A 26346-nucleotide genomic window follows, 5' to 3' on the forward strand; every position below is an offset into this window, starting at 1 on the left:
TGTCATCTGCCAACAAAATACTTTTCAAACTATGAAAGAAATGTAATGATTGAAAACGTTCCGCTGTAGGCATGCGGCTCTCTGCGGTGAGAGGCGAGATTTTCTAACTGCGAGATCGACTCGCATTCACGCCTTGAAGTTGGGCACCACAGGAAACCAACTTTAGCCGACCACTATTGTGGCGACGGTGATGTGGCAGCAATGTGACTGCAGGAATCGATAAAGTGGTAAATGATGGAATTTGTCTCATGATTTGATTGCCGAAAGAAATCTATTGAACTCTTCATACATTGTTTTTGCAAAAAAAATATAGGCAAAACATTTCACTTATACATCTCAGTTCTTTGCGTACAGTGTTAAGTAGATGTCGAGGATGGACTTTGTACTGAAAAATTCGAAACTCTGAACGTCCAGATGCCAGTAAGAGGTGATATAAAATTACAGAAACAAAATTTTACTCATTGATGAACGAGGATGGATGATTAGACAATCGAATGATTGTTTTCGCTCTGAATATAATTGCTGCAGACTTCCAATGAAGGAAAATCATTAAATGGAAAAAGAGTAGAAAAACAAAACCAAATTTTAGCACTTTTCCCAAGGAAGATAATGTCTAATACATTCGATTAACTTAGCAAGATTTGTGAAACTTGTGCTCCCATTTAACTGGCAGTTATAAACATTGTGAATATTTAGTTTACTTCTTGACTAAGACGTGGAATAAACAGAATATGTATCGTTATAATTTTGTTCTATTTTAATTTTCCAGTTGGGAATTCGTGCCATGTCCGGATGGAGAATGGGGCAAGTTGATGGATAATGGGAGCTTTACTGGATTGATTGGTGTTCTTCAGAGACGTGTAAGTTGTCTCAGTTAATCCGCGTTGATTGATCTCAGTTGACTGCTTTTATGATTGCTTTTTTTTTAGTTAAATGAGTAAAAAAAAGCGCTTCGTGTTTATGTGGATAATTTTGATACAATTTCGCCGTGTAGAATATCTATCGGAAAATGTAGAATCCTAAGTAGAATCTCACCTAAGAGGACTAAATATTTTACGAATCAAGTTTTATAAATCTACTACTATTTTATCGCACACCAACTCCGGTCATATCGCCATACGGCAATTTAAAACTAGTGGAGTTGTGTGGAAAATGAAGGCGCCTTCTATCGGTGGTCGCTCTAGGTAGGTAAGGAACTTGCTTCTTATGTTCTTTCCCAGATTCGAACCTGTGGACTTTGACCGTAGCCTGCACCACTCGGGCGCTAATCATACTTATGAATCAATTGTTGGTGATTAAAAAATGCCTAATTTTCAACATTCAGTGAAATTGTTTGGGAAGATATCGTCGAATGTTTTTCATTTTTTGCCAATAATTTGAGAAAAAAACTACAAAATATTTCTGGTTTCATCGACAATTGCTCAAATGTGATAACTCGTAAAGGATTCTGAATATTACAAAAACAAAAACAAACATGACATTTGTGCGACTCCAATTTTTCTGTGTGTGTAATGAACAACATTAAAAATAAACTAAAGTAAACATTAAAATAAAGACAAAAGTATGGTTGTACCGAATTTCGTTTTGCAAAAGCGAAAATATCCTATAAAAGCTCTAATCTCAGATTCTACTTAACTTTGCTTCAGATATTTTAATTGAAAATCACAATAAATTATCTGTATGCAATAATAATCAATCAATAAGGATAAGTCGTTAAAACGATACTGTTATTTAAACTTCAATCGAAGTGTGCAGTAAAAACCTAACTATAGAGTTCTAGTGTGTCGTGAAAATTCAACTGTATATTCAAGTGTGCCACACATTTTTCTTAACTAGGACGTTGTGAGGATAAAACGTTGGATAAACGTTGTGAGGATAAAACGTTGGATAAACGTTGTGAGGATAAACGTTCTCATAACGCCCCATTCACCGGTCAATAGCCGAAGGTCGCAGGAACTTTACCAAGTGTTCGAGGTTGGCGTCGGTGCACCCTTTCGTAATTTTTCTCGTTCTCGTGCGTTTTCATCAGCGTGTTTTCTGGATTTAAGCTCCAGAAAACACGCTGTTTCTCTTCGGTGTTCTTATTGACTCTTTTTAAATTTGTGTTAAGTATTGTGTGCGGTTAGATGATATGTTCTACCAAATTGTTAGTTTTGGAAATTGCTGCATTTTAATGAAGGACCGCCATCTTGAATGTGTGAGAACTTTCATATTTCGTTCTTCTTTCCTAATTTTCATTCGCATATTTTCCGATATAAATTTATATTTCTCTATCTTTTTCTTTTAATTTCATTTTTACTTTTATTTCTGTTTTATTTTTCCGTTGAATTTTTCGTTTTGATCATTGTTGCCTACTTGCTCGTACAGGGGGGAATACCTGGTTCTTTGTTTTTGACATTTTATGTTTGCTTTCTCCTCTTTTCTGATATATATTTTCTTAGTTGTTTTGGGCATTAGTGTTAGCAATCAGGTTAGAATTTTTTCGAGTATTCTTTGTATTTTGTGTTATTTTTTTAGCCTGAGTTATTTTAGTTTTGGGCCTATTAGTTTTAGTGAAAATTTTTTGTAACTTCCAAATGGTGTTTTGTCACCTTCGTTTCGCCAAGGCTAATTTGTTTTGTTATGTATTGATAGGAAATATATATATTTTTTATTTTTACTTCATATTTTTTCGGGGCTACTTGCAGTCTGGCCAAAGGTTTTGTTAAAAGTTCGGCCTTTTCAAATACTGTTATGGAGGACGAAATATTTCTTATTTATATTATAACTACTAGCTGATACCCGGCGACGTTGACCGCCCCGTAAAAAGTGTATATATGTATAGCTTAATAATTATTTCTTAATGAAAAAAATTTCTGCATCAAGTAAGAAAAAAATTACTTTTATTTTTAAATATTTTAATTAAAAACTTCAGGCAATCGCTTGTGGATACACAATATTTTTTGTTTTTCCATCTGGTGTGTAGATGTACAAATTTTTGGGATTACCAACACGCGAACAGGCGACGAAAAGCTGTCCGTGAGAAATACCGGGCTCAAGTAGTATCCAAAGACTTCAGAAATTCTGCAGGATACAGAACTGTCTGCGCTGAGTCTGTGCTAGTGTCAACCGATTTGTAAGATGTGGTCTCCAGGAATAATTTTTAGGATTTTTTCGTTGATCTTGTTCACATTGTCATTTTTGGATGCCAGAATCGCTCTCTCACAAAGCCACTCATGGTTTCGGTGATTTTGTTGAATGTTTGGGAAGACTGTCTGAGTAAATTCTTGAACTGAGTTCAACAATTGGCAAAATCCATTTGGGAACGTAATCAATCCAGTGCTTGGGTCTACGGGAATTCTTCCATTGCCAAGTTTGATCAACTGATGTGAAGATGATAGCAGTGCTGAGTCATTTTGCTCGCATGTTGGTGGATAATGATAATTTTTTAACTTCGTGCCAGAGTGTTGATGATTTGAGGCAAGCATTGAGTTCATCAATTGACGTTGAACATCTTAATTCCCAGTTTTGTCGTCGTAGTTGTTGTTCTCTGTTGTTAGCGACGTAATACGCCCAGCTTGTGCAGCGAATATTATTCAAACGCCTTTTAAGCACTTTTTATATTGAAACTATATCTCTACGATGGGCGGTTGATGAGATAAAGGCCGCATTAGCAGTTACAGAACACCCTGTATATAGGCTAGCAGAAATACCCGGCGCTTCCCGGGTTTCCTTCAATTACTGGAAAGATTGGAAAAATTACAAACCGTTATAAAGGAATAAACTGTTAAAATAACAGAATTAAAGGTGTGACAAATCATTGTAAAGGCATATATACACGTCTGAAACGCATTGTTGGAAACCACGGTAACCAAAGTAAACGTTCCGAAAGTAATTGTTGAGGCCCCAATACCATTGTTGCCCGACAGTTTAACGCCCATTTCGGGCATTTGCCTAGCTCTGACGAACTTTTAAAGTAGCCTACGGTTCAATCCCGGACCTGTTTGATATATATATATGCAAAATCTGGCGACGATCGGTCTAAAACTGTAGATTTGTATAAAGAACATACATACATACATACTTTCACATTTATATATAAGATTATAATGGAAAGCATGTTTCTGTGTTGATATTCAGATCTCTCATCAAAAAAGAAATCAGTATTACCATCAAAAACCACAAACTCTTTATCAGTTAACGAGCTGCGTAGGTGATGAAGCTTAGGTCTGAAAAAAAATGGTTACGGGCAAATCAGAACATGCTCATAGCGCCAAAGAAATAGACAATTATGAAACAACAAATAGGGCCGTATGCTTATGATGCAGCAAAAGCAATATCGACACAACTCACCGAGAGCACTATTAAATCTCGGTCATTCCTCTTGGTGAACGACCACAACTGAAAAACCTGTTGATGACTTATATTGATGCCACTAAAGCCTTCTTGTTATTTATTAGAGCCTCCTAGAAGAACAGCGGTGGAAAGAAAAGGTACTGATTACCAGTGAGAGAGCACAAGAGGTAATACGACTCAAGACGTCAAACCTATTCGGAGAAATGTTGTCCACAATTTATCCAAAAGCCTACACACTTCGATCTAATGTGAGTGACCATGCAGATGCGACGCAAACACATGGCCAAGAAGCCACGTAGACGTTTTTGCCTACAACAAAACAATGCGCTTCTTCTACACTGGACATCGGCTAAGAGTCAGCAGAAAGGAAAGAGCAAGCCTAAGAGAACATAAAAAATATAACCCGGTTGGCCAATGGGTAAGAACTCCATGCTGGACTTTCCTGCCATGACTACCAACTGCTCAATTGATGTAGGATCTGGTTCAAATGATTAATTGGCTAGAAAAAGTGAATCCCCAGCTCTCTCAACACTTCCATTAGTTGAATAGACGACCTCAAAAATTGATGGACTTGCGAATACGGAGATTCCTACGACTTCCTCAGTGATCCCAATGGAAAGCAGCGACTGCATCTCTAAGAGAAACCAGTTCGTTGAAGACCTTATACATCACATCGAGCAACTGAAGGTCATTCAACATCCTGAAATCAATGACGATAATCCTATAAGCAATAGTGACAATCGATTCTTCAAACGCTCTAGAGATGAAAGTCGCCAATCGATGTCTAAAAAATTTACTTCATACATTGACGAACACAATTCATCCGAGAATGCATCTGTCGGTGAGGCTTATGAAGAATATGAAATAATCGACAGATGGGAGATGCAGCGGGAGATGCCACATTCACCAGCGTGCTCACGAATGCGAGGACTTCCCACGTGTGAAGCATATGATACTTCCGAAGTGCCAGAAAATATATCTCATGACATATGCAGAGCAGACTCCGAGTATGAACTGATTGATAGATGGCCGAAGCAAAAAGAGTCAACACGATCACCCCGTTTGCAACACCGTGTACGAGGAGTTACGCCTATCAGGTACGCAAAATATGATGGTTCCAAAGTATCAGAAAAAGCATCTTTGGACCCAAGCAAAGCCGATTCCGACTATGAATTCATTGATAGATGGCCGGAACCAAGGCAGTTAACACGATCGCCCCAAGTGCAATACCGATTTCGGTGGCATGTGCCTACGAGGTATGCAAATCGCAAGACCAGAATTGACGAAACTGGACAGTCATGAGAATCAGAAATAGTTGATTCATCCCCATGTTCACACAAAAGGAATCGCCATTACGAGCACCATCTTAAAATTACACAAAAAATAAATCAGCGAACAGGAACATTTCATAGCAGAGTACATAACGACGGCAGAAAATACAACAGAAGAATATGTATAAACTGTTACATGAGTAATCTAGCGATGAACTGCAATTACGAACTACAACATGATAAGGAAGATCAAGCATGTGCAAGAGTAAACCACTGCAAAAACAGCTTACGGCAATATGGAATGGGAGAACCACCGCAACAACCCCTGGAAACATATATTCAAGTTCACATACATTTCACAGTTCAGAAATAAACAGGTGTACACGCTGCCAGAGATATCACCACCACCACGCCAGAAACTGTCCGTACCCAAGATGTGTAAAATATGGAAATATTCATAATACAGATGTATGCACAACGAAAACACGCAGATGCATTAACTGCATGGAAAGCAACATGAACAGTTCAACGATAATAGCAGTAAACCACAGTGCAACCAGTATGTCCAAAATTTCAAAAGCACAACAGAACGGCAGCTCAATCATCCACAAATCATTTCAAAACATTTAATAAAAGTTAATGCTGATCTCCATAAGCCCTAAAAAAATGAGCGCTGGAAAAAGTACAGATGAGCTGAAAATACTGCAAATAAACATTGACAAATGTGTAGATGCAACATCACATTCAGTGAAACAAGCCGAAAAACTCCATAGTGATATCATTGTAATACAAGAACCCTGGATAGGAAAGGCCTCAGATTGGCACTCATGACATTCGCATAACCAAAAAGCAACTATTACAATACTAAGTAAGAAAACAGAAGGAGCAATCTTTGACATTGTAGTGCGTTCTTATCCATATGGATGTCGCACCCTCCTCACGCTCCTGGTGAACGTCAGTTAAAATAGTACCACCGATTTGTATAAACATGTGTCTTCCTTCTCGTTATATTTCTTTCATGTCGTTAAGTTTTGATTGTGTTCTATCTTGTCACTAGAAGCATCGGATTAACATCAAGGAACATGCAATAGTTGTGAAGTTGCAATTAACTGACCGATGGATCAGCACGTAGAAATACGTGTGAAAAAAATCCTTTTCTTTTTTCCAAAACAGTTCTGAACGTAGAAACACGAGGCAGAATATCTGCTCTTGAACGGCTCGGAACGTATATCTCCGTTTTTTCCTTCCCCCTCAACGTCTTTGCTAAAACATAACAAGGATGAGCCAGGATACGCCTCTCCCCTTTCTTCACGCGAACACTCCCGAAGGGATTAAGCCCCACGGTACTGTGCAAGACAAGAGTCAGAATTTCTGTTGCCACATTGTGTCTGTGGTTAACTTCGAAAGTCAATAGTTCTTTGCGGCATACAACATGTTTTGAATAGCACAATCGGAATCTTGAAAAAAAAAAATATTTATCTTCAGTCTTTTGGAAATCTCAAGTGATTTTGAGGAAGGAAAGAGATGTTTTCCTCCCTTTTTTTCATCTATATATATAAAATTGATTTTCTGTGTGTCTGTGTGTGTGTATGTTCTCTATACAAATCTACAATTTTAGATCGATCGTCGCCAAATTTTGCATATATACCAAATGGGACCCGACTTGAACGATAGGCTACTTTAAAATTTCGTCAGACCAGGGTAAATGCCCCAAATGGGCAAAAAACTGTCCGGCAACAATGGTTTTTGGGCCTCAACAATTCCCTAGCGATGAGTTTCAGACGTGTTTATGTCTTTACAATGGTTTGTCACTTCTTTAATGCTGCCAGTTATGTATAATAGTTTATGCCTTTATAATGGTTTGCCACATTTTCAATACTCTCAGTAATGAGGCTTTTTGAATAGACGTCATAATCATCACCATCATCGCTTTTAGGGTCAGGAAAAGGGTGATCCTCATAGAAATCACTATTAAAATTGCCGATTTAACTGCATAAATACGGAAATTTAGTGGGGGGGGGGGGGTTCCCTGCCACATCAATAATTTTAAAAATTAAATTGATTTCTCGATTTTTGAAATATGGAATTCACTTGGAGATACGAAGCCCAGAAAATTAAAAATATGAAGTAATTAGCCGGATCTACTTTTGAGTTGGATATCCATGTAATAACATTGATTTCAACTTTTTATTTATATCTTTTCAAGCATGAAAATTAAGTTCTCCGTATTGTCTTTTGATATTTATTTGCATAAATTCATATAGTTTAGGATGATTTTAAAATTAGTTATGGGCCCCGTAAAGTGCATCGAAAAAATTCCACAGCTTTAATTAAGCATTTTTGGAAGCTCAAACAGGCAGAAATAGATAACTTGAAGTTCAGGGGGAGGGAATCGAAATACCTAACACCCATAAAAAAAGGGGGGGGGACTATTCATTTCTACGTTTCTTTAAATTTAGATTTATTTATTTCATGAGTCGCGCAGGACGTCGCCATATTGGTTAACTTAGACACGGTTTGCATATCCCTCAAAGAAAGAGGGAGATATCACATGATCCAAAAAGCCTCATTGAAGAAAACCCGGGCAGCGCCGGGTATTGTAGCTAGTTACAAATATTACCGTTTCCAGGAAGGACTCTTTTTCAGCATAGACTGATTCCAGCCCAGTTGACCCGGCCAATGTACGAAATTCGGGCTTTTGCAGGTCCCTATACATCAGTGGTTCTCAACCTTTGGAAGCCCGCGGCCCGGTTGATTGCTTTTTTGCGACTGGAAGACGTGGTTATACACACGACTGATAGGAAATAAATGGGTAAAAATGAAACGGTAAACCACACTTATATGGCCCGGTTTGACTGATGTCAAGGCCCGGCACCGGGTCGCGACCCGGTGGTTGAGAAACACTGCTATACATCTTTATATCGGTCCCTATGATTCTGGGTCATCGCCGCGTTGGCGTATTTTTTTTGTGATAACTATGGCCATTTATAATTGGCCATAGTTATAAACCATATGGATAATTAATAATCATTAATAACCATAATGATTATGGTTAGTTATGGCAACTCTAACGATCAAAGGAATCTGAATATCGATATATAGCATAGGCGCCGGAACCATTTGAGCCTCATCCCCAATAAATTTTGTAAGAGGGCTGAGCCCTCCCCCAATAATTTCTAAAAAATAATGTAATTCACCTTCCCACTCCTGCGTGCTCGCTTGAGTCCCATATATACGGGACGACCAACAAATTTCAGTCCCCCAATGTTTTCTTCATGTCGGTGCCTCTGATATAAAAGCCCGAATTTCGGATATTGGCAGGCTCAGCTGGGCTTTCCCCGTCGCGATTTGGCCAACTTCGGGCTTTGGCAGCAACATATCTATTATACTTGAATGTGCGGAATTCTTTTTATTTTTGAGAAGCAAAATCTGACACTAAACGATGCCAACCGCAGTACAAATGAATGCCGAATACTGTGTGCAATTGAGATACTCTAGCTTTTTCAGAGTCCTCCACTCCCATCCGAGTTTTTTTTTTCTTATTTAGATCAGTGGTACTCAATCTGGTGCCCTTGTGGTCCTGGGATATTTTAAGGTTACTAAGGGTGAAAATCAGATGAAAGGAGAGCCACGACAAGTGGTAAAGGTGTCATAGAGAGCTGTGAAGAAATAAAGCTTTCAAGTGAATTGTTAGGAAAAATCTGACTACTTTCACAATTCAGCAGAAATATTTATAGAACCAAGATCATACTTACCCATGAGCCCATGTAAGCATGATCCGGGGCTTCATATCGTGGCTTACATAATGTTAATCCGATGCTTGTAGTGACAAGATAAATCGTAATGAAAACTTAACGATTTAATATACGAAAGAAACATAACGAGAAGGATGACACGTGCATACAAATCGGTGGTACAATTCCAATTACAATCACCAGGAGCGTGAGGAGGGTGCGCCATCTATACAGATAAGAACGCACTACAGCACTTCCCCTCCAGTCGAAGACGAAACATTTAACCAGCCGAGGGGCCGCGACGCATATGTGAGTCAAAACTCTAGTGTACCAACAGGGGCAGCAACTCACATATGCGTTCACCAAAAATGGTTTCGAAAGTGCCAGGAACGCACATCTGCGTCGGAGGAAACCAGTTCCTTCCCCCATATCTTTTGTATTGCACCGGACACGAATACTGCCATGTCATACGCCCCTTTCCTTTCTCCATTTTTAATCTTTCAGACTGAAGATCACTTGAAGATCTCTGAAATAAAAGGACACGGGAAAAGAAAAGTTGTGGGGCACATGTACCTTCCTCACATTGATAACACAGATACTCATACATACACGAACACAAATGAACAATTGAGTGTTGTTTGACATCGGCTTTCTTCGAGGATTATCACGAAGACTACTTTGGGTTGGGGAGGTATTAGGAACTGAGCAGTGGAATAGAAGCATTCTTGGATATCAGATAATTCCCGTCAAAAAAGGGAAACAGATTTTCTTGTAAAAGGCCTTGATAGACTGTAGCATATTTCATTCTGTCAATTTATCAATGTCGCTAATTTTTATTAAACGTTGTGTTTATCATAGAAATTGTATGCAACCTTTCAATAATTGTGTATTGCAATTGAAAATTAAATACCTATAGCAGAGCAATAAAATCATGAGCGGAAACAGAGGGGACTAGTCGCCTCTACCGAGTGGCGTACACAGGATCAACTTTCGGGAGAGGCATAAAAGACTTTGGGGGGGGGGGCACAAAAATGTTCTTCCTGAGAAATTCTGAGTTACTACCCTTCGAAAAGCATTTATATTAACAGAAAATGGTAAATATGACATATAAAGTGTATTTTCTTTTAATATTTCAATTTTTTTTTACATAAATCTAGTGAAACTTTCATAGGCGGCCAACCCTATTCTCTGACCAACTTACCCTTTGCGGCAAGTTTTTCTCGGAACGGAAAACAGGCTCCATAGACATAATACAAAAATAACCCCTATTTCGCTGCCAGCTCTGTTTGCGATCAGCGGCTAACTTGTCGTCTTAGAAGAGTTTCACTGTATAATTTCTTTTTCCTAATTTTTAATGGGCTTGGGGGGTCGGTGCACGGGTCAGCCTCCCTGCCCCTTTGCTCTACCGCCCTCCGCTTCCCCAAAAATAAATCTGTATTATCATAGGCGGAGAATGGAGGAGGAAAATCCGCCCCCTCCCCCTCGTTCGAAGCACCTGAATCCGTTTATGAATGAAATACAGTGTGAATCCCCTCTCTTGCGGACACCCTGCGGAACAAAACAACTTGTCCGCAAAAGAGGAGTGACCGTAAAGAAGAAGTTTTTCGTTTGTGATTGAGAAATTACTCTGTGAAAAAAATTCATCATTTGAACATCGGTGACAAAGGGTCCCAGATTTAGTTTTCTTGTAATCTTGCACATAGTAATGAGCAGAGATACGGAAGTTCACGGGGAGGGGGGGGGGGGAAGTTCAACATAATTTTTAGGAATTTATTCAGCTTTATTAGCTTTGCGTTGAGATAAGTAGACCATTCTCCAAATACAGATAAATACCCCGTATTACCTGTACAAAATACATTCCTATTCATTGTACTAGCAAGTTTGAAAGAAACGTAACGTCAGTACAAGTGAAAAGAGATATAGATTTTCCTTTCCCCTCTAAATCCCTCTTCCTGAAATTCTTTTTTTTCCCCCTCCTTTTATTGTTAGCTAAAATTGTTTCTTTCCTGATAAGAAACTATCTCAAAAACGGTTATTCAGTTGCCTATTATCAATTGACTGCTTCATCACCTTCATTTTAACTTGCGACAATATTGAAACAAAGTAAAAAAAAAATGAGTGACAAAGAAGAGCTTTTGTAAAGCTCAGAAAATGAATCATCTAAAATAATCCGTTTCCGAGTCGGAAGAGGAAGACATAAATGATGTAATATGGACTGGTGGAAACTTAATGCAAGAAATCCTCGAGAAATATGCGAGAATATTATTAATATTGCAAATGTGCCGCTAGTTCTCAATGCCTTGCAATGCGGAACATTTTACTGAATTTTTGTAGCCTAGTGTATTTTTATGGGGACTTTTTCTCATTCTTTTATTTTTCTACTATCGGTTCAATTCACAAATTTAATAATTGCTACTTCAGGTGTCTTTCCTATATTCATTATAATTTTCAAGTACTTCGTTTACCCTACATCTGTATGTTAGAGAAAATACTTCATTGAAAAGCTATCAAAACCCCTTTTTGTGAGAATGGTATGAACTCATGTGTATATGTTGCAGTAAATATGAAAAATCAGTGATTACCCATAATCGCCAGTATATTATGCGTAATCACCAATTGCGTCGGTATAAAGTAAATTAAGTTTCCTACATTTATCACTTTTATCAGTGATTACGTATAATTCCCGAATGTAGTTGATAAATAACATAAATATGGAACAAATCATGCAGAAATATTCAGCCACTTATCAGTTTTTCCCGTACTTGATGGGAGGAATTAAATTAAATGAAAATAATGTTATAATGATAAAAACATATAAAAATTATTATCAGTCTTGTAATGTTAGCTATCGTTAGAATGTTGGAATTACCTTTTGGGTGAGACAATATACTAGGGAAAACAACGTGAGCATACCAAAAATTAGAAGAAAACAACAGCTAGATGCGTTTCGGAACTGTATGAAATTCCTTCTTCAGTAGCAGAGACAAATAGTGGAAAGACAAAATAATCTTTATAACAGGAGTGACTCGCCGTTCAAGAATCGGACTTTTTGACTCTTTGTCTTGAACATCGGCATTTGTCTATTTATCACCGGTTAATGTGATAAATTCGGAAAATTTAACAAATCTGTCTAAATGGTCTGGAATTATGCATATTAACCGAATTTTTCGCATTTAACATAAAATATATACGGGGGGGGGTAGGGGGGGGCACAGGTAACGGTACGCACGACATTTTACTGGCGAACGTTGTCACTAGAGGCATACTCCCAATTAGAAAAAGTATCCAAATAGCGAGCATTATTCAGATACGTCATTCATGTTTCAAAGCGTTGTTAGTTACTGAAATAAAACACATTAGTTTTTGTACGGACACCCTGTGCCCGAAAATCAAATTAAAAATTTGTACCTTGTCTGTCTCTATAATGCAGCCAACAAAAACAAATTCCACGTTTCCACGTGGTAAAACAGTTTACCCGCATTCCAATGCTATTTTTCCCTAACATTCCCCCATTTTTCTAATTCGAATATCTCAATGAATATTCCACTTAGAAACGTGGAATTTTTTGACATCATAAGGAGAGTCAGGGCAACAACTTTCTAGTTGGATTTTTGGTTCAATAAAACGAACTAGTTTGGCAATTTGCTGACAGCAGGACTTCTTCTGAAGAAGATGTTGTCTCCGCAGAGTTTTGTTTGCCTCAGAGAATTTCCCAAAGTGAAATTTTTTGGTAAATTTGCACTCCGTGGCGTAATGTGTAACATTCCCTTCACCTCCGCATTTACAGGTACTCTGGTCACGCTTACCAAACCGGTGAGGATACGAGGGGAATGGCCCGTGCTCTGTGAAGAAGTAGACCATTTTCCTAGTCCATCCGAGACATCAGAAGGCCACTGCTGGGACGATCTCGTGAACTTTCCTCCCGGAGAGTCCCAGTAATGTTGCCATCTATTCAATAGCTCCTCCTTCAACAGCTTTTTGGCCCACGAAACTGGTGAAGGCAGTGAAACACCGATCTCTTCACTCTTTGTTGTTTCTTTGGCCAGTCGATCCGCTGCCTCATTTCCCCAGTTCTGTGCATGTGCCTTGACCCATGATAGGGATATGTGGGGAATGTTCAGAGCAAAGCATACGAATATCCCTGGCTATGGAGTGGGATGACTGGGGGTTCAGAATAGCATATAGCGAAGAAAGATTGTCCGTATAGATGTTTTTGACTTCTCTTGCCCTGGCAGCATATTTAGTGGTCTCCCAGAGCGCCAGGAGCTCGGCCTGGAATACGCTATTGGAAATTGACATCTTTCTAGACCATTGAAATAGTATGGTTTTATCTCTAACCACCAAGAAAGCAGCAGCGGTACCGTCAACGGTTTTGGACCTGTCTGTGAAGATGTTCGTACTTTGAGATGTTGGTGGTTCTTCCTTCTCGGTCAGAGAGATTTGATCTTGAATCGAATTTGCGGGATGATGAGCCCATCCAAAAACCTTAGACTGAAACTCTTCGAGTCGGAGTATATTGCTATTGTCCAAGGTTATTGGCGTCTGTAGTCTGGTCAGTAGAGCCCTCTTGGCCTCGAATTCTACCCAAAGGCTGAGGGGGGGAATCCTAGAATAACATGAAGGGCATTATTTGGAGTTGTTGAATATGCTCTTGAAATATATTTTAAAAAACCTCGTTGAAGTGAATTGACCCTAGACTTTTGTGCGCTTGTTAGGTGGTCTCCCCAAATGGCCGCAACGTAAACAGCAATGCGTTGAATAACCGATATATAAAGTGTTCGTCTCATTGAGTCGTTGTTGAGATCGTTGACCTTGGTAGTCTGTTCTAGGACATGTTGTTTCCAGGTAAGTTCTTCGTCGATGAACATTCCCAGAAGCTCCATGACCTTCGTTCTTTTGATAGAGTTGTTGTTTAATCTGATTGTAGGAGGTCTGTGAGAAGATATCCAAAGAAAATTGGTTTTTTCTAATGCTATGGTTAGATGATGATCGCAGAGCCACGTATCTATTATTAAAAGTACCGACGTTGCTCGATCTCCCACTCGTTGCAATGTTGGACCAGAAACTATGACTGACACGTCATCCGCTTAGGCAATAACCTTGATATTCCTCGGCCATTGGATTTTGAGGAGAGGATCAATGGCGCTGTTCCAAAAGATAGGCCCCGAGCAGGAGCCCTGGGGACATCCTCTCGTGAGCGTCTTGTGAACAAAGCCCGTAGGGGTTTGTAAAGCCACGGTTCTATTTGTTAGAATGTCTGCAGAAATACCAAACAGCTGAGTAGAAATGGGCATGGAGCGGAGTCTTTGTCTGATGATAGGATATTCAATGGCGTCGAAAGCACCTTTGATGTCTAGCGAGATTATCGCGATGTTATGCCTTTTCAACTTTTGTGCCTGTATTTCTGGTTTGATTTGCAGAAGGGCTGTTTCGGTGGAGCGGCCGGTTCTGAACCCATGTTGAGCATCACTCTAGAAATCGTTTGATTCTGTGCGATATATTGAATCCTTTGGACGATAATTTTTTCCAGGACTTTGCCCACTGTGGAGAGCAGATTTATTGGTCTATAGCATAGGTTCCCAACCTTTTTGGAACCAGCGCCCCCCCCCTTTTTTAGTGCACGACTCCATACGCGCCCCCCCCCCCTTCTCCAGGTAAAGTATATTGTACATAGTATATGTTGAAAACAAGGACACAATTTTAAATTAATTTATGAGAAGGTAATAATATGTATTTTTCTCACAGTATGTGATTGAAAATATACATGCTATTTGGAAAAAATGAATATAATACCATTAGTGAGATATCTGAGCTTGATGTGATGAAACTAATTTTTCGATGTTTGGTGCCATTTTTGTCAACAATAATCTTAAATATCCGCGTTCCACTATTGACAATTTGTTTCTTTTCTTCGTTAATAGACTGGTGACTATGCTCTCTCGGCTGAATATGATGATGGGAATGCAATAAAAAACTTTTTTGCTGCAGCCCATAAAACCGGATATAATGTTTGAATTTGACTTTGTAGCCAAAATTCCCGATACCCTTTTCCTAATTTTAATTTCAACTCTTCATTTGTTGAAAATTCTATCAACTCTTCCTGCAGCGATAATTCTGTTATTTGAGGAAGGTTCTAGGACCCATTCTGGAATAGTCATGTTAACTACATCCTGAAATCTATTCGTAAAATCTTCTGTCAGTGCTTCCAAATGCTGGCAATAAACCAAAATGTCGTCATCTGTTGTTTCCATTGAAGAAAGCATTGGAAACTGATAAAATTGTCGTCTACCAAAGTTTTGTTTGAAAAAAAGCAAGTTTTGACACGAACGCTGAAATAATTCCTTTGCTTTGATAAAATTCAAATCATTACCTTGAAGTTGTACATTCATTTCATTAAATTTAGTATATAAATCGGCCAAAAAGGCGCAATATCACTCTTAAATTTCAATAAATTCTCTCTTAATGAATCATCCTTTTTTTCAAAAAACTTTGTGGCTGATTCAAAGAGTTCGTAAAATCGTTTCAGACAGGTACCTTTTGACAACCAACGAACTTCTTTATGTAATAATAAACGATTGAAGTGTCTTCATCGTTTTCATCACAGATTTCTAAACATCCTGTCATGGAGAGCATTGCTTCTGATCTTGTTAACTGCTTTTAATTACATATTGTATCGAGCGACGAAAGCGATCACTAAGATTTTTTGCGACCAAATGTTGTCGGTGAATCATACAATGCACGGCCACTAAATTTGGTACGACTTTTTTTCAGGATTGAAATGAATCCACGGTAGGAGATTAATATCACCGGAACATATTGTGTTTATTACAATGAAATGCCTTTATGATTTTGCCAGGGTTATTAAAATCAAAACAATAAAAGTAATAAACACATTCTTACTTTTGGTGGTAACAATTTACCCTTGATATGAAGAAATTCCAAAATACATTGGTTGGTATTTATAATAATCTTCAACCTCTGTCCACTGCACTATTGTACCGCTCGGGAAATATTGCCCCGGAAATTTAAGGTCTATATGACCTTGAATTTTCTGCACATGCTTAAAAGGGCGGTACCTTCAACGCCAACTCAATAGCCTTGCTTACATGGGAAATGAAAAAAATAAGGGGAAACCGCCATCCACCAAAGCCAAATTTTTTTTGCTGAACAGGGAAAACTGACAACTCTGTTTCCTTATTCCGCAATAGCGAAAAATCGCAAAGGATTATGAGAAATAGTATGCACCGCGAAAATCCCCAAGAGGATATGTAAATACAGTATTTTTCCTCCTCTTTCTTTACTCTTCTTTCTCTACTAGGGAAAACAGTCATCAAGCCAGTGCCTGAACTCTCAGTGATACCGCAATATTGAACATGCAAACCGGGCTAATATGACTTGAACATGAAACGCCCCCCTCATACTTCTGAACGCCCCCTCAATATGACTTGAACAAAAAACGCCCCCCTCAGACTTCTCAGCGCCAACCGATCGGCGGTAGCGCCCACGTTGGGAACCACTGGTCTATAGGAACCGATCAGCTTGGAGTTGTGGAGTCACCACACAGAGCCACAGCTTCTGTTTAAACATTTATTACGACGACACAAACATAATGATTATCTCGGTTAATAAAAAGGAAGGCAGACATAGAAATTTCGAACCTCACGCTTTCGTGTGCAGTGACTCTTTGCTCTGATGCTGTTTTCCAGACGGTCGTCTCCAGTACCCGGGATCACGTGACATTCTCGAGGTTGTTGACCCGACTCTTTGGGGGTCGCCTGCGTGGGACACCACACACTCCCTCCCCAGTGATCACGAGTAGTAAGAGGTGATCGCGTACTATGGAGTAGCATAGGTGATCACGAGCACTGTAGACGATCTGGAAAATGGACAGTACGTCCAGAACGAGTGGTTCGAAGTGGTTTCACAGCAGAATCAGTTGTGAGTCTGTCAGACGGAACTGCAGTTGGTGCGTTTGGAGACACGGGCACCGGTTCCACCGTCGGATTCATGAGAAATGCCGGTTTAAGCCGATCGACTGACACTGACACTTTTTTTCCTCTAATGTCCACGTTGAACACTTTGTCGGTCCGGCTGATCACTCTGTATGGTCCTTCAAATGGCTGTTCCAGAGGACGTTTCACCCTATCAGTTCTTACGAAAACGTGAGAAGTAGTTTTCAAATCATGGTGAACAAATGAAGGATGTCCTCTATGCCGTTTGATTGGTCGTGGCTGGAAAGCTTGGACGTGAGTTCTCAGCATTTGTAGGAACTCGGAAGCGTCAGCTGAGTTGGAATTAGCTTGTGCTTGGAAAAACTCACCAGGTAATCGTAAAGTTTCTCCGTATAGTAGTTCTGCAGGTGTGCACCCCAAATCTTGCTTCAGAGAGCACCGAAGACCGAGTAGAACTGTAGGTAATGCTTCAGTCTATTTATGGGTTTGGTTTCATTTCAACGCGGCTTTGAGAGGGCGATGCCACTCTTCCAACATACCGTTTGCTTGTGGATGGTATCCAGTTGTCCTGACCCATTTTGCTCCATAAATTTGGAAAGCTCCCGGAATAGCTGCGATTCGAATTGGCGACCTTGATCAGTTGTTTCTGTTAAAGGTGTGAAGTATCGAGAAATCCAGGTGGAAAGAAAAGCTACAGCTACCGCGGTTGCTGTGATGTCGCGGATAGGTACCGCTTCTGGCCATCGTGAAAACCGGTCTATCATTGTCAGGCAATAAGAATATCCATCGGAAATGGGCAGTAGGACAATGATATCCAGATGAATATGTTGAAATTGTTGGGAAAGTTCCACAAACGATTGTAGTGTAGATCTCGTGTGCTGGTGCACTTTGGTTCTTTGGCATGGTATGCACACATTTGTCCATTTAGCACAGTCTTTAGCTAGACATGGCCAAATGAATCGCTTTCTGACCAAATCAATAGTACGTCTAATTCCTGGATGTGAGAGTTCGTGCATATTCCAAAACACATCATATCGACATTTTTCTGGAATATAAGGTCGAACAGCACCTGTTGATAAATCGCAGTAGAGCGCTTTAGCTGCGTCTGGAAGAAATACTTTCTTCAGTTGCAAAGCTGATTTGCTCTTTAAGAGTTCCTCTAGTTCTTTATCCCCCTCTTGTTGCTCAGCGATGAGAGTAAAATCGAGACGTCCAGGAACTGAAATTGCTGTTACCTTAGCTGTCTAGGTGAGAATTTTTCACTTTTTTGTCGAAACGCATAGCACAGTGGTTTATGGTCATTGAAAAGTATAAACTCACGAGCTTCAAGCATATATCTGAAAAATTTTATGGAAGAATATGCGGCAAGAAGTTCTCGATCGTATGCGCTATACCGTGTTTCGGTGGGTGAAAGTTTACGTGAGAAAAAACCTAGCGGTTGAAGACCATTGTCCGTCACCTGGTGCAGTGCACCACCTATAGCATAGTCGGAAGCATCAACGTGTAGAGCTAATTGGGCAGACGGGGATGGATGTGCCAACAATGCGGCATTAGCTAGTAGTTTTTTGCAATCTTCAAATGCTTTCAAAGTTGATGTAGACCACACAACTTCTGTTTTGTCTTTCCTTTTTTTAGTAGAACCTTTCAATAGATCATGCAGTGGCGCTTGTGTCTCAGCTGCATGAGGTAGGAAACGGCGATAAAAATTTATGAAACCTAAAAATTTACGCAATTGCTCAATTGTTTCCGGTTGCTTGAAATCGAGTACAGCTTGTATTTTGTCTGGGCGAGGTGTGATACCAAATGGTTTGATCACATGTCCCAGAAATTCGAGCTCAGAAACACCAAATATGCATTTTGACAAATTTAAAACTAAGCCATACTGTTGAAGACATTGGAATATTTGTTTTAAATGAATTTTGTATTCTTCGGCATTTTCAGAAAAGCATAGAATGTCATCAAGATATACGTAGCAGAATGGTAAACCTCGTAATACTTCATGCATGAACCGCATAAAAGTTTGAGCGGCATTTACGAGACCGAAGCTCAATCTTGCATACTCGAATAAACCCCAAGGGGTTGTGATTGCGGTTTTTGGTATATCTTCTTCGGCAATGCTAATTTGATGGAATGCCTTGAAGATGTCTAATCTAGAAAAAATAGACTTACCGTGCAATTCTTGTGAAAAGTCTTGAATATGGGGTATCGGGTAAGAATCAAATTCCGTAACACTATTTAGACGACGATAATCACCGACAGGACGTACAGTACCATCTGCCTTGGGCACGATATGTAACGGAGAGCTCCAACGGATTTTGGAGGACCGGATAATCCCTTGTTCCAAAAGGAATTCAAACTCGGTTTTCACCTGTTGTTGAATTTTTGGATTGAGACGTCGAGGTTTGGAAGCCACCGGTGGCCTCGAGTGATGATATGGTGTCGCGTCACATGTTTCACTGTTAGGGTAGAAAACAACCGAGAATTCTTGAAATATAGCGCTGTATTCAGAATCTCCAATGGTAGTGACGGAAGGTTGTGTTGTGGGCTTGATCGATCCGAGTACCCGTGATGATGTTTGCGAATCGATGAGTCGTCGGTTTCGCACATCAACGATTAGGTTGAAGTTGCTGAGAAAATCAGCTCCAAGTATTGGTGATGTGACGCCCAGGCCACATCGTCGTCAACTACGAGAAATGTCCAGAAAAAAGGTTTCCGGAGACCTAAATCCAGTTTCTTGACCGTGGAACCATAGGCAAGAATCTTACTGTTGTTAGCGGCGAACAAATGGAAACTTGGATGTAGTGCTGACGAATTTTTTTGGGCGGGATAACAGAAACTTCACTGCCAGAGTCAACAAGGAAACGATCACCCGTAACTCTGTCAATCACGAAGAGCCTGCTGGATTTGCTGCCCGATTCCATCATACCAGCGATGATGGAAGGTCGTCGTTTTTTTTTTGGTATTTACAGGGCTGACGGCAGTAGCGGGCATTCTCACCGAACTTGTTGTGATAGAAGCAGATATCCCGTGCTCGACTTGAACGAGATGTGGAAAGCCTAGCTCGTCGCTGTTGGGAGTTACTACGATATCTCCCTCTAGAGAGTCGATTCACCGTAGCCGTTAGCTCTGCCACTTGTTTGGTGAGCGTTTCGATGGCTGATGTCGAATCGGTTCGATCTGGAGTCGACTGCATTTGAGATGACGACGATGGCTGGATTCGACACACGTAATTTTTGGTAGTGACTTCAGCCACTTTGTCGGCTAGGACAGCAAGTTGATCTAATGGCTCACTGGAAACCGATAACACTGCTTGAATATTTTGCGGTAAGCGTTGCATCCACAAGGTGCGCAAGAACTCGTCAGTGACTTTGTTGCCGGAGAGTTCTTTCATATTTCGCAGCAGTTGACTTGGCTTTTGATCACCCAGCTGTAGCTCGTTCAAAAGTTCCTTGACATTTTGATGTTCCGTCGCGGGGAACTTCTTTATGAGGCGATCCGACAAGGTTTGATAGCGGTTGATTGCCGGAGGATTTAATATCAGATCCGAGACGAAAGACAAGCATCATCCGTCCAAAGAAGAGACCAAGGCTGCATACTTCGTGTCATCGTTAGTGATTCCACTTAGTTGAAAAGCACTGTTGCACTGTTGAATCCATAGTAGTATAGTATAGAACCGAGCACGCCCAGGCTCTGTCGCTTTTGCGATATAAGCTTATTGATCGTGAGATCGTGGGCGTACCGGAAAAAAGCCGGTCGGGACTCAAGCCGGCCGCGACCAATATCCACACCCCCACACCCAAACCCCCAATCCCAAGGCACATCACCGCTCGACAAGCCAGGACAGGACCGCGGGCGCAATCCCCCCTCAGCCCCGCCGACGCGGCCCACAACGCCCCCAACATGCCTCGCGAAGGGAGACTCCCGAACATCCTGACGAACCTCCACCGCGGACACGAGACAGAGAACCCTCCACAGGACGGGGACACCACCCCCACCAAGAAAAACACTGACGCCTCGCAACAAGGGCCCCAACCAACGCGCCACTCCCGACCACGCACGAAGCCACCCGACCGCCGACACCCATTCCTGCCCTCCCTGCAACCCCCCGCACGGTCCACCCCGCCCACCCCCACCCGAGGAGCCACATGCGGGCGCGATAGTGAAAACCGCAGTTTGCCAAAAGACATGTGCCACATCATCAAAAAAAAAAAAAAATACTACAGATATATTAAATTGGTCCTCTGCAGCCATTGCCGAGAGACGTATTCCGTGAAGTGCTGTGAACTTTGACTCTTACGGGTTCTCCGCATCATCATCTTCGTCGGCGAGATCTTGTTCTGCATAATCGACTCGTCTGTTGACCAGTCTGGCAGATCGCCTTAGTTGGCCCCTGTTTGCTGATGTTGTCTCCTCATCTGGGTTGTTATCTTCATCCAGTTTGGCTTTTTCTGGGTGATTTTTCAGGAATCTGACCATTTCCACCAGCTTCCTTGTAGATTCAGTTCTGTGAAGGATTGCTTTGATCCAGGCGGTCTCGTATTGTTCATCTGGAGCCTGGAAGTGAAAAATCCTTGTGTGTTCACAGGTCGTAGCGTAATGCCATTTAGAGCCCGTCGACCCACAACTGCACTTGTCATTCGGGATCAGTTTGAACCTCCTCAAATATGCCGAAAATGGCCCGTGCCCTGTGATAAACATTGTCACTTCCCTTTTCCAATTGCTACTTTTCAGACCCACAGTTTTCAGCACCTCGTGGGTGGAGCGACCGTTGGCCTCCGGGTTGTCCCATCTAGTTTGCCACTTCCTGAGGAGGTCAGCCCTTAACATCGCTTTGGCCGCTGAGTGTGGTTGCTTGACTGTGTTCCATTCAGTTCCGTTTATGGTGGCGTCTTTTGCCATTTGGTCAGCTATCTCGTTGCCCCAGGTGCCCTCGTGGGCTTTGACCCATGAAAGTTGGATCCCTGGATGTCTAATCAGTACGTTTCTGGCCCATTTCGTGTTCTGATATAGGGCTCCTGAGGGCCAGTAGGCTGGAAAGGCTGTCCGTCCTGATGTGTGCAGGGACTCCTCTTATTGCTGCGTCCTTGACTGCTTCCAGTATGGCCAGAAGCTCCGCCTGGAAAACTCTGTTCCTGGACTTCAGCTTGGCCTTCCAGGTAGCGATGATCTCCTTGCCTGTCGTGATGACGTAGGCGGCCCCCGTCCCCTCCTTTAATCTAGACCCGTGTAGTAAATTCTGTTTTGAGTTATGTGAGCGAGTTGTTCCTCGGAGATCTGTCCGTCCTTGCCGCTGGAGACAGCGTCTCTCCGTATATTTCTATGGACTTTTAAAAGCCTTGTCCCTTTGGCTTCGTATTCGAAGCGAAACCTAAGTGGGGGGATGCCCAGGATCACTTGGAGGGCGTTCGTGGGCGTCGTATTATAGGCCCCGAGATGTGTAAGAGGTGCGGCCTCTGAAGTGAGTCTAACCTGTCCCCTAGCTGTACTTTGGGCTTAGCGAACCAGATGGCCGCACCGTACGCTGCAATTCTTTCCGTCACGGTCAGGTACAGAGTCCTTCTCAGGTGTTGAGGGATGCCCCATTGCGGGCCGGTAATTCTTTGCATCCGTTGGAGAACCTTAAATGTTTTCTTCTTCTGAGATATGATGTGGTTCTCCCACGTTAAGTTCTCATCGATTTGGGGCCCCAGATAAATGAGGAGCTTGGTCCTTTTGATAGGGATTCCGTTCATTCGAATGGCCGGGGGCCTCTTGTTCGAAAACCAGATGAAGGTAGTCTTTTGGTTCGAGAGGCTGAGGTGGCGTTTCTGGATCCATCCATTCAAGATGTCAAGGGCCTTTTCCGCTAGCTTACCTGTTCCTTCCACTGTGGCAGCTGATGCCACAACTACCACGTCGTCGACGTAAGCTTGCAGTTTGATCCCCGTTGGCCATTCCACTTTGAGCAAATTGTCGAGGACCACGTTCCAAAAGAAGGGCCCCGAGCAGGATCCCTGGGGGCTCCCTTCGTAACTCTGCGCTCTGCCGTTCCTTCATCTGTTTCCATTGTGACCAGTCTTTCTGTGAGGATGTCCGCCGTCGTTGTTTTATGTCGTCCGGCAGGGGTAGACCATTCAGTCCCCTCCCCCCAGACGTCTCCATGTCGTAAATTATCGAAGGCCGACTGGACGTCCACCGAGACCACCGCTACATCCATTTTCTGTACCCTCTGTTTCCGGATTTCCTCCAGTAGGTCCTCTATTGCCGACTCTGTCGAACGCCCTTGCCTGATGCCATATTAACCTTCGTGCCACCATCCTCGTTTATCCAGGTAGAAGTCGATCCTCTGAAGCAGTAGTCGTTCAAAAACCTTTCCAATCGAAGAGACAAGCGAAACTGGTCGGTGGGATCCCAGAACCCCCGAGTCCCTTTCCTTCTTGAGGAAAAGTAGTAGTTTGACCACTTTGAAGACTCCAGGAAAGCACCCCATGTTCAGGCATCTCTGGAACCATGTTACAAAGAGTTTGGGAAACGCGTTGTTGATCTTTTTCACCATCCTACACTCATGTCCATAAATTAAGGATAATGCCAGCTCCGGCGAATAAAGGTTCAGAAACAAAACAAACGTTACTTATTCATAAAGGCCATTTATTAAACAAAAGATAAAGAACAAAAACGATGGTGTATGTATGATACCATTCATAAAAACTACGATTTTTGCTCCCTGGAGCAATTGTAAAAAATATCTCCTTTACAAAAACTTACTATTACATGGTTGATATGATGGTTAATACATTGTATGTCTCCCATGCGATGAAATACAGTCCACACAACGCCTAGGCATGCTGAGTATCAAATTATCGATCTGATCTTGGGGAAGATCACTCCACTCAGCAAGCAATGCTCTCCGAAATTCCGATACACATGTAGCAGGTGGTTGACGGGCTGCAACTCGTCGGCCAAGCATGACCCACACATGCTCTATCGGATTCAAGTCAGGTGAGAATGCTGGCTATTCCATACGGGTTATATCCTCAGATTCAAGGCATTCGTTTACGATGTTTGCTCGGTGTGAGGACGGGCGTTGTCATCCATAAACACAAATTCTGCGCCCATGGCACCCCTAAACAAACGTACATGTTGTTCCAGAATGATGTCCCGATAAATTTGGGCTTTCATGGTTCCGGTTTGAGCATGCAGATCTGTTGTGGAACCCAGTATAATTCCACCACAAACGAGCAATGCCGTACTACCGTAACGGTGTCGTTCAATGATGTTGTCTTGGTGGTAACGGGTACCTGGCGTTCTTCATATGAAAGTCCGACGTGAATCAGACTGCAAGCTAAACCTGGACTCGTCGGAAAACATCACACAAGCCCACTGTGACGATGTCCACATTGCATGTTCTCTACTCCAGGCTAATCGCTGCCGACAGTGAGTTGCTGTGAGCGGAACACATCTGACAGGCCTGCGAGCATATAGACCAATATCTCCCAAACGTCTGTACACAGTTTGCCTTGAAACTGTGGTACCCGTGGCTGGAGATAGCTGACGAGACAGGTCGGATGCTGTGCTCCGTCTGATTCTTTTGGCAGTTACTGCCAAATACCGGTCTTCATTCGGCATTGAAACTCAGGGGAGACCTGTACTGTAACGTCTATTGACATTTCCGTTATCTTGGAATCGTTTCCAAAGCCTGGAGATGACACTTTGGGCAATTCCAAGTTCCTCGGATACTTCCATCTGAGTACGCCCACATTCCAGGCGGCCGATAATTCTACCACGTAAAAAATCATCCACATGCGTCCTCTGTGTCATAACTATTCGCTTATGGCACTTAGCGCCTTACAGAACTCTTGTGAACAATTTCACTTCTTTGCCACCATTCCTTATATACCCCCCCTCTTACACTCTCGTCATTGTGACGTACTATCGGCATCATCTGGTGGCTTCCTGAAATTTGCATATCATTCTCGCAGATGTGTGTGATAATTCTACAGGTGAAATTTTTACTTTAGATTTCGATTTCCGTGTGATTCTGAATTATCCTTTATTTATGGACATGAGTGTATTATCAACTCTATCCGGTCCTGGAGCCTTGCGATCGTTGAGGCTCTTCACAATCTTGGTGATCTCCGTTCTCGAAATTCTTTTGTCCCTAGATGTCTTTGAAGCTCTTATTGACGACAGTAGTGCCATTTCCTCTTTTGTATCTTCTCGTGGAATTCCTGGATAGATGGTGTTCAGCTGTCGCGATTCCCCTTCCAGTATGCTTTCTCCTCCTCCGTCTTTAATGATAACCTGGGCAGGGATTGGCCTGCGCTTCATTGTCGTTTTGTAGGTGTGTCCTCATGCTTCGGTGGTGTTCTGGCATTTTTCCTTCCACTTCCTCAACTTGGTTTCCCTAATTTTCTTGCTGTAGAGTGCCCTGTTTCGAGAGGAAGATTTTCCTTGCAGTTTGTTTGTCCTCCTCCGTGGCCTTTAACCATTTCCGTTTGATGGCGCGAACCAGCTTCCTGTCTCTTGCCAGTTCAGGCGTCCACCAGTTTGGTGAGGCGGGTTTCTTTTTGTCGCTGGGAGCCGGTATCAGGGTCCTGTTTCTGGCTGAGGCAATGGCCTCCATGATGTTCTCCGATGCTAGCTCCAGATCTTGTTTGCTCATACACATCTCTAGTTTTGTCTCCAGTTCAGGCACATTGTCTTCAGTTGGCGAGCGAATCTCTCAAGTCTCCGCTCCGTTGTGCGGAACTTAGACTGTCTGTCCCCAGTGAACGTCTCCTTCAGCTTGATGTGAATGTACTTGTGTCCGGAATGCGAGTTCTCCTGGTCCACGTACCATTCCGTTTGGTTGGCCAGATGTGAGTTGTTGCAGGTGGTCAGATCTGGCCACCCTCTCGCTTCATGTCGTTCGAAGGTTGGCGTCTCATTGTCTCCATTGAGCAAGATGAGGTCGTTGGCGATGAGGAAGACCAACACCCTGTTCCCTCTTTCATTATTATCCGTATAACCCCAAAGTTCATTCCGTCCATTCCAGTCCGCACCGATGATCATTCTCGTCTGTGAGTTCTGCCCGAG

The 26346-nt window shown here is 41.9% G+C and overlaps 1 protein-coding gene across 2 annotated transcripts in view; it reads left to right on the forward strand.

Annotated features, from left to right (window-relative positions):
- Positions 1-26346, forward strand: part of LOC149065947 (glutamate receptor ionotropic, delta-1-like) — a 188752-nt gene that overhangs the window by 63609 nt on the left and 98797 nt on the right. For both annotated transcript variants that reach the window (XM_089253336.1, XM_089253337.1), the window contains exon 2: positions 770-860. In XM_089253336.1, the coding sequence (XP_089109462.1) occupies positions 770-860 (91 nt within the window). The remainder of the gene's footprint in view (positions 1-769; positions 861-26346) is intronic.

The sequence above is a fragment of the Pholcus phalangioides genome, unplaced genomic scaffold, assembly GCF_987345545.1.
Source record: "Pholcus phalangioides strain wild (caught in Gottingen) unplaced genomic scaffold, Ppha-v1.0 ptg000037l_1, whole genome shotgun sequence".
Lineage (NCBI taxonomy): Eukaryota > Metazoa > Arthropoda > Arachnida > Araneae > Pholcidae > Pholcus > Pholcus phalangioides.